Source organism: Protopterus annectens, chromosome 5.part0 (genome assembly GCF_019279795.1).
Source record: "Protopterus annectens isolate FY-2018-M chromosome 5.part0, PAN1.0, whole genome shotgun sequence".
NCBI classification, from domain to species: Eukaryota; Metazoa; Chordata; order Ceratodontiformes; family Protopteridae; genus Protopterus; species Protopterus annectens.
The window spans coordinates 767,477,386-767,492,813 of NC_056735.1; the positions used below are offsets into that span (position 1 = coordinate 767,477,386).

The window sequence follows — 15,428 nt, forward strand, 5'->3', positions numbered from 1 at the left end:
CCAGTTTCTCATTTTTTGTGGTATCCTTTGTTTAGTCTCTTCCTTCATATCCTGAGCTGCTGTAATAAAATCGATTTTAGTCAATATGCCTAAAAACTTCATCTTATGTCCCTGTAAATAATGGGTATGGCTGAACCAATTCTTGTGTGTGTGACTAGCTTACTACGATAGCCTTTGTTTTACCTTCATTTATTTTATATCCTGAATGGACTTGAAACTTGTCAAAATATCCATTGCTGGATTAATCAAGTACAAAATAATATCATCTTTGAAAAAAGCTAACTTTTCTTGGTCACAGTACTGGAGAGGAACCCTCCCACTTTAATTCTTGTCTCTGAGCCGTCATAAAGCCTCCTGATTAACTCTATTCTTCTGCCAGGGAACACAGATGCTACCATTACCTCGCTGACTTAGCATCAAGAGCCACTGATAATAGCTGTGCTTTCTTACTTTCTGCTTCCCTCTGGATCATTCTGGATCATCTTGTTTTATTAATGTTTTGTAAACATCTTTATTAAATTACTTAAGACATAGGCACACTACATTAATAGAAAGGAAAACCACTTTAACAGTTTTTTCCATTTACACACATGATCATGTTATTTTTCTTTATAACTGTTTTTCAGTCCAGTATTGTATGAGTCTCAAAATTCCTGCCTTTCCTTAAACCATACTCCCCTACTTCTCCTGAACATTATTCTGCTTTTGTTGTTCACACAAATTCCATTTATTTCTATGAAATTTACTCCTTCCTTTTTCTAAAGATCCCTCTTCCAAATTTTCTCTTACAATACTCAGTACTTCAAATACAGTCAGTTTCGATGTTGATTTCCCTTTTCTAATCATTTTTCTTTGGCAGCCAACAGAATTAAACTTTTTTTTACAGAAGAAAACATAGTTATTAAATTATCATATATGACGTAAGCAATCTTGCATTTATATAAATTAAAATAAACCATACCGACACAATTTCAGTTTGCAAACATTAGACATTACAAACCATGCTGACACTAATGTAGCTGCAAGCATTATACATCACTTGTAATACATCCTGTCATTCAGTCAGATATTATACAGCTCATTCAAATCTTTCCTACTTTTAACCCTTGTTCCTCCACTGAATGTATTGATCCCACAATTCCCATTTTTCGTATGTAATTTGCTCCTACCCTTTTCTAAAAATCGCAGTTCCAGTTTTATCTCTGTCACTGTCTTTGCTACTTCTAGTAGCATTGATTTAGACTTGATTTCCATTTTCTAGTAATTGCTTTATTGGCAGCCACCACAATTAGACTTAACAAGGCCGTACTATGTCTAGGCAATTCTGATTCTGTATCATAGCTCAAAAAATAATTTCCTTAGTTGGACCAATTTACTCACTCAGTACCTCCAACAGAGCATTCTGCAGGGAATCTGTAAAGTCTGTCAACTCATTACACTCCCAGAAAATGTTCCCAGTTACCTCTTTCTTCCCCATCACACCTCCAACATTTTCTGTCTGCCTGAGGAAAATTTTTTGGCGTCCCCTTGGGGTATAAAAATATCTGTGTACACACTTCCAAGCAAAAATCCTAAATCTTCTAGACTTTCTTGCATGTCTGGGAGACATGCATATATCCCCCCATTGTTTCTTTGTGAACTTCTTATCCAGTCTCACTTCCCAATCCTTTCTAACCTCCTCAGATTGATTTTTATAGTTATCATGTAATATTTTATATGCTGTATTAATTCTTTTTTTAAAAGCAACTTCTGTTCTAGAGTCTACTGAAAACTCTACCAGTGCTGATTTTTCGTTTAGACCCCCCCCTTTTTTCTGTTTGCCTATACTCTGATATCAATCCTTGATAAGGGAAGGCAATCTCTAACTTGCAGTCCAAATAAGTTAGTGGCATGTTCCCATTCTATTACCTAGCCCTCTCGAGTTATTTGCTCCCAATATGTTGGATCCTTTGCCAGTTTTCTTCACATCTATTGCCTGTATCCCTAATTACAGTCATCCGTCTCTGCATAATCTCCTCTCTCCAGTCCCGTGTTGATTTAGTTATTAGAATACTTTCTGCTGCTTTATGAATATAATATTTTGCGATTGTTATTCTCCTTTAAGGTCTGCATCCAAAGTCCTTGTTTCTTGAGCTTCCGTTGTGGTTTATCAGCATCTCTTTCCACTTTGAATTATAGTTTTCTGCTTGTGCTATGTATAGGAGCCTTAACTGTGTTGCCCTGAAATACGCTTTCAAATTGGGTAATCCTAATCTGCCTTATTCTATTGGAAGAATATGTTTATTCCACTTGACTCTTGCCGTCTTCCCCTCCCAGATAAAATCCTTCAGTTCTTTATTAATTGCTATCCACAACTTCTCCTCTGGTTGATAAATATGTCTACCCTCTGTAATAAGACTAAAGGGAATAAAAATGTTTTAACTGCTTGTATCTTACTATTGATATCCATGTAACAGAGCTTCCATTTTCTCTTTTTTGTATTATCTTTTGTTTATTCTCTTCCTGCATATCCTTAGCTACCATGCCAGAATCATTTTTAATCCATATTCATAAATACTTCATTTTATCATGTCCCCATAAATATGGATATTACTGAACTAGTTCGTGTGTGGGTACATAATTTACCACTGTTGCCTTTGTTTTAGCTTTATTAATTTTGTAACCCAAAAAGATTTTAAACTGTCTCAAAATGTTCAGCAACACTGTAATGTTCCTTTCTGGTTTTGTCAGGTATAAAGTAATAACATCTATAAATAGAGACCACTTTTCTTGACTACCATACCAATTATAGCCTTGAATTTCTGAGTCCCTTATTTTCTTTACCAATGGTTTTAAATACAAAGCAAATAAAAGGGAGAAAGGACACCCCGCCTATTTCCTCTGCTCAAGCAGAAGTTGTCAGAGAGGACCCCACCCACTTATGTTTCACCTCTGATCTTCATATATTTTATCAGGGAATGCAAATGGTGAAAGATAATTAAACTTAAGGTCTTTCTGTGATTAGTCAATTCTAATCCAGAGTCCTAGCTCAAAATAACTATACCCCTAGTTACAACCATTTGATGCCCCCAATATTTCTGACAGAGTCCTGTCTAGGGAATTTTTAGAATGTGCCAATTCATTACACTCCCAAAAAGCATGTTCCCATTTACCTCTTTCTTCCCCATCTCACCTTCAACATTTGCTATCTAACTGAGGAAAAAATCTTTGAAGTTTGGGATATAAAAATACCTGTTCAAACACTTCCAAGCAAAAATCCTGTACTTTCTTGAATTGGATGCATAATTAATAGCTGTACATATGGCCTCCCATTGTTCCCTTGTAAACTGATTTTCCAGTCTCTCATTCCGATTTTTTTCTAATTGTTCTGACTGATTCTTATAGTTATGCAGCATTTTATATGTCCTACTAATTGTATCCTTTTGCAGCTTCTGTTCTAGATTCGACTAAAAAGTCTGTCAGAGTAGGTATTTCACTTAGGATTCCCCTACCCGTTCCTTTTTGTCAATACTCTTATCATTTCAAGATAAGAAAGGCAGCATCTTACCTGCTGTCCAAATGTCATCTTGGCCTAATCCCACTCCATTACCTTACCCTCTTTAATTATTTGCTCCCAATACCTTTGTTCCCTTGCCAGTTTTCTCCAGTAAATACCAGCCCACTCTTGCCTATTTTCGGTACCCCTACTTGCAGTCATACCTATTGGCAAAATTTCCTTTCTCTATTCCTCCACTGACTTAGTTCTTAGAGTACTTCCTGCAGTTTTATGAATATAGTATTCTTTGTGATGGTTATTATTCTCCCAAGGGATCTGCATATAAAGTCCCACTCTCTTCTTCTTTTTCCACCCCACCCCACCCCCACGTCATCATTATCCCTTTCCACTTTGAATTATAACCTTATGCTTGTGTTATATATGTATGTATGAGCCTTAACAGTGTAGCTTTAAAATATCCCTTCAAATTGGGTAATCCTAACCACCTTGTTCTATTGGGGGATCAACTTATCCCACTTGACCCTTGCCCTCTTTCCCTCCCAGATAAATTCCTTCAACTCTGTTAATTACTGTCCACAATTTCTCCTTTGGTTGATAAAAATATGCCTAACCTGAATGTAAACTAAAGGGATTGAAAACATTTCCACTGCTTGCATCTTCCTATCCATATCCAAAAACAAGAGCTTCCAGTTTCTCTCTCTCTCTTTTTTTTTTTTTTTTTTTTGTATTTTTGTTTAGTCGTCCCACATATCTTTAGTTGCCATAGCAGAAAACTTTTTATTCCATACTCCTAAATACTTCATCTTATCTGATCCAAGTCATGAGTAGGTACATAATTTATAGCTGTAGCCTTTGTTTTATGTTCATTAATTTTATATCCCCAACTGAAACTGTCTCAAAATGTCACATAACACTGAGATGTCTCTTTCTATATTTATCAAGTACAAAATAATATCTGCAAATAAAGCCAACTGTTCTTGATTAACATACCCAACTATATTCTTGAATTTCCAAGCAAGTAAAGGTGAAAATGGGACACCTCTGCCTAGTTCCTCTGTTTAAGCACAACCTATCAGAGGGGAACCCTCCCACTTTAATTATTGCCTCCGACCCTTCATATATTCTTCTAATTAACCTTATTATTGTATCAGGAAATGCAAATGTTTCTATTGCCCTACCCATACAAATCACAGCTTACTCTCTCAAATGCTTTCTCTGCATCAAGACCCACTAACAATAGTGGTATTTTCTTACATGCTGCTTCCTTTGGATCATCCTTGTTCTGTTAATATTAATGTTGGTCTCCACTCCAGAGAAAACACATTGATCCATTTCTATTAATTTTGGTACCACTTTTGCCATTTGTTTAGCTAGTGTAGACCTAAACATTTTATATCCTAGTTTAAAATTGAGTGGCAGTTGGCTGAGAGGATTAAGGAACTGTTAGAGCTGTTTCCTAGGGTCCAGTGGTGCAAGGTTTGATTCCCTCAGCCACTATTGCCCAACTGTGTAATTCTGAGCAAGTCACTTAACCAGACACACTTCCTGAACTGAGTTTGAAAAGGTCCCTGAAAATCAGTGCTGTATCCCAGAAAAACAATGCAAATAAATTAAATGGGTCTATATGAGGCTGGGTTTGACAGGTCTTTGCCTTTTTTGGGGGGGTAATACAGCCACCACAGCTTTCTTTCAAGATGCTGGTGTTTCTCCTCCTTTTAAAATGCTGTTAAAATCATCCAGATTTGTATCACTTTTTCGCTCCTAACTTCCAGACTTTCACAGGAATGCCATATTTTCCTAGAAACTTCACTGCAAATTGTTTATACATCACAGTTTTGTTTCTTAGCTCCTCCTATCATTGCTCTGTTATTGTTATCAAATGTTTTTGTACAAAATCACATTAATCCATATCTATCAATGTGGGCTCTTTACTTAGGTAGTATAGACATAAATACTTATAGTTTAAAACTGAAATGGCTCTTTATGAAGCTGGATCTCAAGGGTCTTTTTCATCATTGTACTCTCCTAAACCAGCTTGGGTGGCCAGAATTACCCAGCTCGATCAAGTACATCCTCATGATTACTGCCCATAAAATCCTTTACAATCCAGATAACACTCCTGCTCTAAAATATATTATCACCCCCATCACAATCATCGACCTCTTCGATCCTCTAATAAATTACTAGTCCAGACTATCAAAACTAAAAACTCCACCGGTGACTCTCTTTTCGCTAAATCTGTAGGCAGATCCTGGAAATCTCTCCCATCCGAAATTACTTTGCTCAACTCCCTGAGTCATTTCAAGACTAGACTCAAACATCATCTGACACTAAACTGGCTATCAATGCAGCAAACCTGACTGACTCTCCTTGACAATGAGACAAAAGTAGTTTACTTCATTTGGTCTTCAACCTGTGGGATACCGGATCCATATTGGATCCGAGCCGGCAGTTTCACTAACATCTGCTCCGAGCTCCAAGCACTTCCCCCTTACCCATAATACACCTCTACTACCTTCCAACCCCCAGATCTCATTTGCCGCGGCTTGCCTAAAGCACCGTGAGCTCCTGAGCTTTGAGTTAGTGAGTGGGCTTTTTGCTTTTTAAGCAACTTTTTTGCTAAAAATTTCAATCTAGGTGTTTAGTGTAGGTTCCCTCTCCTCCTCCCTGTGCTGGTGCGTCGTGTGTTAGTAAGTTTTCTAAGTAGTTTAGAGTTAATCTGTATTGCTTCCCCTCCTGCCTCAGTGTTCTGTGTCTTGAGTGTGTGGTGAGTGGTTTGTGACTGGGAAATAGGTTATTTTCTTTGTCTTTTTCCTTCTTTAGTGTGTTTTCTTGTTCAGTCATGGCTGACCCAAAGCCTGTATTTAAAAGGTGCACTTAGTGTGGCCATGCATTGTCTCCTGCAGATGGCTACACTCTGTGTATGATGTGCTTGGGCATTGCCCACTTGAGTACAGAGTGTACCATCTGCGCAGGTTTTAACCCGCGTGCTATTAAAGACAGGAAGGCTAAGTTGGCCCTCAAAGGCCTTCTTTCCACTTCTGAGGTGGTTGCCTCATCCACTGCTTCAGTCACAGTGGCTGCTGTGGCCGCCTCTCCTTCCTCTCTTGCACTTGCTTCTCCTCACTGGGCCTCAAACTCCCACATCTAAGCCTGTGGAAGTGGAGTGGAAAAGGGACATAGAGAAGGAGAGAGAGCGCACAAGGACAAACACTCTTCTAAGCCAGAGAAACCCAAGAGGTCTCTGGACCTTCCTTCTACTCCCGCCAAAAGTCAGACTAGGATCCGTGACTCCCCTCTGCTCCGATCTCTAAGATTTTTCCCCGGAGTCGGAGGAGATACATCCTCCATCTAGGGCCTCTGTTCCTCGACCTGCCAGATTTGAGTCCATGGCCTCATCGACGTCCAAATGGAGCTTATCGGACGTTGATATGGATAAAATGATGAGGCTCATTCGTACTCAGATACAGATGGGAGTCCTGCCAGCACCTTCTCCCTCTGGAGGGGGGAGCTCGCTTCCCTTTTTCACACGAATTTCTCCTTCTCCAATCCGTCCACCTGTTTTGGTGTACTCAGATCTGAGGATGGCCTTAGTCAGGGTGTTGAGGTCGACGGTACCCATTTCCTCAATGCCGACAACTGCCTGGAGCACATAGGATCCAACCAGTTCAGATCCGAATGGCTCTCTGAGCCGGAGTTTGGGTGTCGGATACAAGGAAGCGGAACTTTTTTCATCAACTCCGGTGTTGTCGGGCCAAGTTCCTTCCCTCAGAGCTCCATCCATTTCAGGCCCGGCTCTGATTCTCATATCGGATCCGGGGAGAGCAGCTTCCGTTTTGGTACCCCAGGAGGTTCGAACTCCCTCAGCGTTCAAATTGGAAAGGATTCTCTCCTCTAGATCGAGACCCTTGGCTATCCCCTTGGATTCCGCCCCGACCCTCTCGGCTCTGTCTACGCATCCCATCATTTTCCCAGAGGGACAGCCCATGCTCAAGAAGCCCCAGACAGTTCCCGCTGAGGAACAAGTGGCTTGCAAGTTCCCCCTGGAGAGCCCCACCAGAGATGTGCCTCACAAGCATACGTGTAAGAGGAGGCACTTGGACTCCCCTGAGTCCCTCACCGAGGATATGGATTTGGATGATGGGGAAGGTTCCCCCAGGTCACCTCCCAAGGATGTCTCCTTTGGAGACATCATGGAAATCCTATGCCAATGGGGAGGTTGGTCTGCCTCCAAACCTTCTGACAAAACCACGTTCATGGAGGCTTTAGGCATGGCCCCATCTACTTCCTGGGTGTCCCCTCCCGCAGATCCCCTGGTGGACCTGGTCAGCTCGTGGGCCTGGAAGGAGCTGGACACTGTGGAACCAATCCCTAAACATCCTGATAAGATCCTGAGGCCACCAGCGTGGAACAAGGGCTCCCCCGTGGATGCTATGCTATGGTGGGTAGCAGAAGCCACAAAGAAAGAACTAGCCCAAGAGAGTTTCTCAGTTCATCCTCCTGACCAAGAGTTGCGGATGATGAACTGCTTAGGGAAGTGGGTTTATGCTTTAGCGACCTTTCTCATTAGGGAGCTGAATTACCTGGTCCAGCAAGACCTGGTCAAGAACCTGGCATAATCTCCCCCAAAGTCCATGTCACAGGAGGACAGGGGCTCATTCTCCATGAGGATGGCCACTTTGAAAGCAGTCTCCAACATATCCTTGCGACTCCTCTCACATGCCACTGAAGGAGCGGCTATGAGGTGCAATGCCTGGCTCAGACTATGTCAGTTTTTCAGAAACTTTCAAGGCGTCCTTTGCCAACACCCCTTATGATGGCTCTACGCTCTTTGGTGAGACCGTCAAAGAGACTTTAGTCCAGTCTGAGAAGGATGGGAAGACACTGTCTGCCGTTGGAATCTGCTTTTCGAACCATCAAAGATTCTTTTCCCGGAATCAGGGAGGCAAAAGATGTGGTTCTGGAAGTTACAGTATTCCCGGGACACTCTGGGATCTTCTTCCCGCAGAGGCAGAGGGGGTCCGAGGAATTTTGGGTCTCGTGAACTTTTCTCGGACAGGCCCAGACAGCAACCCTGAGGGATTTCCCGACTGTTCTACTCTGGAGACAGTCAGGGGACGATTATCCTTGCACCGGGCGGTGTGGGAGTCCATAACATCAGACTGTTGGGTTCTTCAGATCATATTCAGAGGATACTCTATCCCCTTTGTGGTTCCGCCCAACCACCTCCCAGATGTACCACCCCCACAAAGGGAGGCAGCAGCACAGGAAATTTCCAACCTGCTAGAAAAGCGAGCCATCGAAACTGTTCCCCCAGATCAGTCTGGATTGGGCTTCTACTCCAGGTTCTTTTTGGTTCCAAAGAAAACAGGGGACTTGAGGCCCATTCTGGAAAACTGGGGACTTGAGGCCCATTCTGGACCTATCTACCCTGATCCTGTCAGTTGCCAAAGAAAAATTCCGGATGGTCACACTACAGTCCATCATGCCTTACTTGCAAGAGAGTGACTGGATGTGATTGTTAGACTTCCAAGATGCTTACTATCACATAAAGATGCACAGAAGCTCCAGGAGGTTCCTCTGCTTCCAGCTAGGACTCCATTACCAATTTCAAGCCCTACCCTTTGGTCTCACCACAGCTCCCAGGGTGTTCACCAAAGCGATGGTGGTAGTAGTGGCTCACCTGAGGCTTCAGGGGTTTGGGTCTACCCATACTTGGACGATTGGCTCCTCACTGCTCCACCGAGGTGTCTACTTTTTCAAACCAGGGATAATTTCTTAAAGCTTGCCCTGCATTTGGGGATTACAATCAATGCATCCAAATCACTTCTAAATCCTGCCCAGGTGATAGGCTACATTGGGGCAAGGATAGATTACAGTGCAAAATCTTCCTGACCTTGGAGAGAGTACAAAACCTGAGGATGCATGTCTCTCTGATCTACCGTTCTCATCTTCCATTGGCAGAATCAGTGTTGAGGGCCTTAGGTTCAATGGCGGCAACCATAACGCTTCTTCTGTGCACCCGATTACATATGAGAATTCTACAGAGGACGCTAGCTGTACAATGATCTCTGTTGGAACTTCCATTGTCATATCCAGTACAACTTAGTTGAGTCTGTCGGTCATCCCTTCTGTGGTGGCTGTGTTCTCCAGAGATCTTGGAGGGACGACTCTTTGTTCCACCCCCGGTCCAAGCCACAGTGACCATGGATGCCTCTCTCAACCTCGGGGGGGGTTGTTTTGTTTGAGCAGTCAGTTCCCTGCCTGTGGTCCCCTGTAGAGACAAGCTTGCACAAACTAGAGAGAGAGATGAGGTGGGTGGCATGCATTGTTCACTTTTCATGCTTTTCTTCCTCTGGACCATTGCAATTCAGTCAGACACATGTCAGGTCTGGGTATAACAAACACGGAGGGACCAGATCTTCCCCCCCCTTCCATAGGCCATGAAAGTGTGGGATGATGGGAACCCACCAGTTTTTTCATTTTCTCAACAACATTCCGACGGGTCACATTTTAGTAGACAGGTTAGTCGGATTCTGTCTATGCCTTTCTGATGCCTGAATCTTTCCTTAGCGTAGCATCAGTTCCCTTCCTGATCTTCCTGGGCCTGCTCTTCTCTCTCTTCTTCCATCTCCTTCCGAAGTCGAGGTGAGTTTTTTTTTGCGGGCCCCCCCCTGGGCCTCCAGTGATGCTGCTGTAGTCCATGCTTGTCTCTCCAGTACCTACCTCTCAGTACTCTTATTTTTCGAGGGTTTGAAGCTTGTAAGCCTGGGATCAAATGGGCTGATCCCCCATCCCGCCTTTTATGGTTTCCAGGTATGACTGTTTCCCTTCCTTCCCTCCTGATTCTGATCTATCCCCTGGATGATCCTTGCCATCTCTTCATTCTTCATCTGATGCTCCTGGACAGTTTTCATCTGGTTCCCTCAGTTTTGAAGTGTTCCATGCTCCCCCCATCAATTTATCCTCTCAGTTTAGTTCATTCTGGTCTTCCAGTAGTTCTATTCTGGCTGCTTTTATTCTGGGGTTTAAATGGAAGTTTTTTCATGGCCTCGTTTTTTTCCTCTTTCAGCCTCTCAAACCTCTTCTTTCTCCTTTCTCTGCATTCTGCATTTCTTATTTCTTTTCCTTTGTTTCAAACTATCAAAGTTCAATCTTCAAATTTCTCATTTCATGTGGTCTCCATTTTCTCTTTCCTGAGCCTTCTCTGCCTCACTAGCCTCCTCCAGACTGTGACTCAAAAGCCCTCAAGGATCCTGTTCTTCTATTGGGACCTGTCCTAAGTTACTTCTTCTCTTCCAACCTCTGTGCTTCTTTCCTCCCTGGTGCCCTGAGTTTTACCTTTTTTAAACACATAAAAGCATGATTTTATCTTTAATATAAAAATGTTTAACTGTGGATTCCTTTTCTTCAAAACTTCTTCAAAAGTTTTTTTCCATCAATTTTTTTCAAACTTATATTCCACAAGTTACTTATCCAGCCTTCCACAAAGATATCTTTTTCCTATTAATCCCAAATCAATCCTACCTGTCTTCTTATTCAACATATTAATCTAAATGGAAAATAAACTCCACTTGTTGGTGGTCAAAATGGAATATAAACTCCACATGTTGGATGTGTTCTTAAACTTTGTTTCTAAACATCAGCTGTTTGTGTCCAACTAATCTCCTTTCCCAGTATTGCTTTTCCTTTTCTTTTTATGGACAAAACCTTCTCAAAACCATTCCTTCAGTGCTATTCTCAGGTGGCATGTCATCTTCTTACAAAGGCATGTCACTCTGTAAGGCATAACATCTGTCCTCTCTTTTCTTACTTCTCTAGGTCATTGGTCTATTTCTGCTCCTACTTGGATATTTCTTCATACCTACCCTCTCTCTCATTCTCTACCTTTCTTTCTTCCTACTCAGTTTCTCTTTTTCTTGCTTCTAGCTGAATATCCTTCCATGAGGGCCACGAAGGAGTTTAGTAGCTGCTCACCAAATCCTTCCATTGAAGACCACTATTTGTAAAATGACAGGTAACAAGAAAGTTATGTACTCACCATAACGTTTGATAAAGTATTTATGTACTCACCAGCCATCCTTTTATATCATCCCATCTGGTTATTATGGGTTCCCTCATGGCTGCATCCTCCTAACCCTAAAAGTGTTTTTTGTAGGTGGTTGGGTTGATATGGGTCAGGTGGGTTATCAGCTGTTGGGGTCAGTAAGGGGGTCTGGGGTTGGGAAGGTAGTGGAGGCTTGGAGCTCGGAATGGGGGTGCTTGGAGCTCGGTCAGATGGGATCCTGAGCACATCCCGTATCCTCCAGACTGAAGACCGTCTGGGATCCGGTATGAAATGAAGTAGAACTACTCAGATGGAATGTTATGGTGCGTACATAACTTTTTTTTTTTTAGCTTACCTGTAGCAGTATCCTGACCTTTACTTTAACTCTAAATGTGTTTAGGTGTGTAACCACTGTATATATTGCATCTGTAACTTACTTTATGAGGTAATAATAGTATTTCTAGCTGACGTGTGTTACTTAATGTTGACCTTCTCTCAGGATTTTCTTTAACCATGGAACATTCTATAATTTGCCTATGAATGTAACCTCTGTAAATATTGTATCTTAAACTTAACTGCTTGCTTAGATATGTAAACTGTTGTAATTACTGTATTTTATAATCTAAATTGCTGACCTTGGAGCTTTTCTACCTGGGCCACCACTGAAAATGGACATGTATCCAGTCGGACTATCCCAGTCAACAAATGGAAAATAAATAAATAAAATGAATTTTACTTTCTGTGTATTATCTGAAAAAGTTTAGATGCATGTCAGAGCTTTTAATTAAATGCACATGCCCTTGTGAGATATAATTTCTGAGCAGACTAGTCCACTTCTTGTGCCTTGGGAAACCATATGTAAATTCTGCCCTTGTTTTTACTACTGACTGTACATCATCCAAACATTCTCGTATTTCTTCAGACATGCACGTTCTTTTTGGTCCTCTGATATATCCTCATTGCTGCACATCAACTTCTAATCTCCACCTGTAAGTAATATTCCCCTCTGAAAGCTGATTATCTCCCAAAATTCCCTTAAGCTCCATATTAACAGGTTTAGATGGAATATAAATACATGCCACAATAATCCTTATCCCTTGCTAGTTGCTCCTTGTAATACCACAGATCTACCTTATTTGTCCCGCCATGTCACTATTGGATCCCCTTTAGGGGTCAATATTACTGCTTCCCTTTTCCTTCATCTCCCCTAAAATCCTTTCTTTGTCGAATTCACATGCTCATTTCTGAGTCTGCTGCAACAGCTATTTGCACCCTACACCTCTTAAGCAGAAACTTATTACCACCTAGGATTGCTGCTGATATACAGCAGCATGCAACACTGTAAGAGTACTCTATTGCTGTTTTATAGCGACTCATTTGTGATTTTGTTTTTTAATTTATTTTTTTCTGTGGCTGGTCTATACATAGCAATTACCAGTGAACCTATGTCTCATTAACTAAACTGATACCTAATTTCTATAGCCAGTGCATACTACTACAGTGCAGGTTAGATTAAATGTGACATTTATTTGTCAACACATTTGTTAAGCATTTATGTGTATTGCGTACCCTACAGGTGACTGAAACACAGTTCAATGAAACATGATTTAGTGACTCTACTTCACCAGTTTTTTTTTTTAGTGGAGTGCATTAATCCTTCCCATACATACCTAACTAAATATAACCTACACTAAGGTCAAAGCCTGTCGGGGTAGGTTATAGTTTTTGGCAGGAACTTTCTCTGTAGGGCAGACTTGGTAAATTAATTAACACACACAAACTGGCTTCTATTTTCTGTTATGCTTCCATTTGTAAATGGATCCAGGCTAAGTAGATGTATAGCTGCCATTGATGATAAATTTTGTTTGTTTTAGAATGAAATTATTTAACATGTATTGTTTTTTTATGCTTTATGCAGGCAAGCCAGATATTGTAGTGGCTGAAGATGAGGAATATAAGCGTGTCGATTTCAACAAATTTCCCAAACTGAAACCCGTGTTTCAAAAAGACAGTGGTACGTATAACTGTGTTAACTAAACTTACTTTTAGCATTAGGGTATGTTTTTGGAAAAGTTGAGAGGTATAACTGTTTTCATTTTGAAGAATTTATCCAGAAAGTGGACGCAATACCCATGTTTTACATGTTATTGTTCCAAATATGTAGAGCTTTTTGAGGAGGATAGCCTGCTTGAATGGTCTGCTTCTGCCTTCAGCACTGATACTTATGTGCTCATGCAGCAAATATATCAAATTCATTATTCATTAACAATAGTCAATATAAATACAGTTTTTACTTGTACAGTAAGCATATGTAATCTTTTGTTCTCTACCAACAGAGGTAACTGTTCATAAGGGTGTCTTTACTGAGGTCTGTTTATTCATTGCTTGCTTGTAAACCTTGGTAGCAGGTCCACTTTTGGGATTAACCCACCAAGGTAAAAGCAGCTAAACCTTCCTGTATTTCCAAAAGCTTAACTTTGTTGATTTGGTGGGAGATGGTATCATACTAGTCAGCTGTCCAAATTTTCACAGAACTTCCAATTTTTTGTCTCACATTTTGGTCTTTTCTACATAAAATTTGTGTTTTCTGACAAATCACTGAGGACAGAAGTCACTAAATCATGACATATGTTTGAGTTTCAGACATCTTAACCTTCAGAAGATACATGCTAACACAAAACTCATTAGTCTAGCAACTTTCTAAGTTTAAGAGCTATATTTAAACTATTTTCCTGTTTTTGGACCTTTGTACCCCACCCATTATTTTAGGCTTTGTCTAGATTTCATGTTCTAAGCGGTTGAGAGCCATAGATAGCACTGTTATATTTCTGTAAGTTAACATGAAGTTTGTGTCATTGGCTCTTGAACTAAAACTAATACTTTAAGGAGGAAATGGGTATAGTATTAACTTAAGTATATTCATGTCTCAGCAGTTCAGACCATTTTTTTAAACCTATTTGTGTGCGTACATGCATGTGTGTATATATATATATATATATATATATATATATATATATATATATATATATATATATATATATATATATATATACCTTTATCACCTAAAACATTGTAATTTTGCCCTCTTTTTGCTGTCTATTCAGATTTAGTAATAAATCTTGTTACATTCACCCCACCCATAATGTAAAAGAGAAGAGGACTAAAAGGATTGTACGTGAGGCAGACCTGAACCTGCTGCCAGAAGAAATGGTGTATAGATCTGTTTCTGAGCCTGTCTCGTTTAGTGGTAGTGTTACTGAAAGTGTTTGTTGATTTTTTTTTGAAGTTTAACACTTCAGAATATAATCATATAAACACACACACACACATGTAAGAAACCAGTCATTTGGTCCGTCTATTGGAATAAAGTTATACCACTCAAAGCAATGTTACTTTAATTATGTTTGCCAATTCTGTATTTCTATAAATCTCTTGTTTCACAGCAAGAGAAAGAGCATCAGAGAAAGCTCTCCAAGGTTTTACTCCTGCTAGTGATGGTTTCATGGCAGTTAATTAACATCAGCAAAAATGAAACCAGTAAACTTATCAGATAAAATGCAAAAAACCCATAACCGTGCAAAATATGAAACCGTGTAATCCAAAGCTAACAGTATAGCAAGTAAATATCAGTTATAACAATTACAAAAATATATATTTCATAATTGAAGATGTAAATTACTCAAAATGAGGTACCAGCTCTAAAAACAGACCCTGAGTCAGTCACATTAGCTGTATCACTAGCCTCCAACATTTCAGCAGGGCACAGAAATATTGTTTTAAATGGCTGAAAACTACAAATATTATAGCAGAAGGAATGTTTTAGTAGGAGGCAAGCCCCTCTGAATCCCCCACGCTCCCTGCTTAAATACACTGCTCACCCCCTTT

At 40.5% G+C, this 15,428-nt stretch overlaps 1 protein-coding gene across 1 annotated transcript in view; it reads left to right on the forward strand.

The window, feature by feature from the left end:
* The window catches only part of ACAT1 (acetyl-CoA acetyltransferase 1), a 704,624-nt gene that overhangs the window by 287,530 nt on the left and 401,666 nt on the right, over positions 1–15,428 (forward strand). Inside the window, exon 5 of the mRNA XM_044072617.1 lies at positions 13,462–13,557. Coding sequence (XP_043928552.1) covers positions 13,462–13,557 — 96 coding nt within the window. The remainder of the gene's footprint in view (positions 1–13,461; positions 13,558–15,428) is intronic.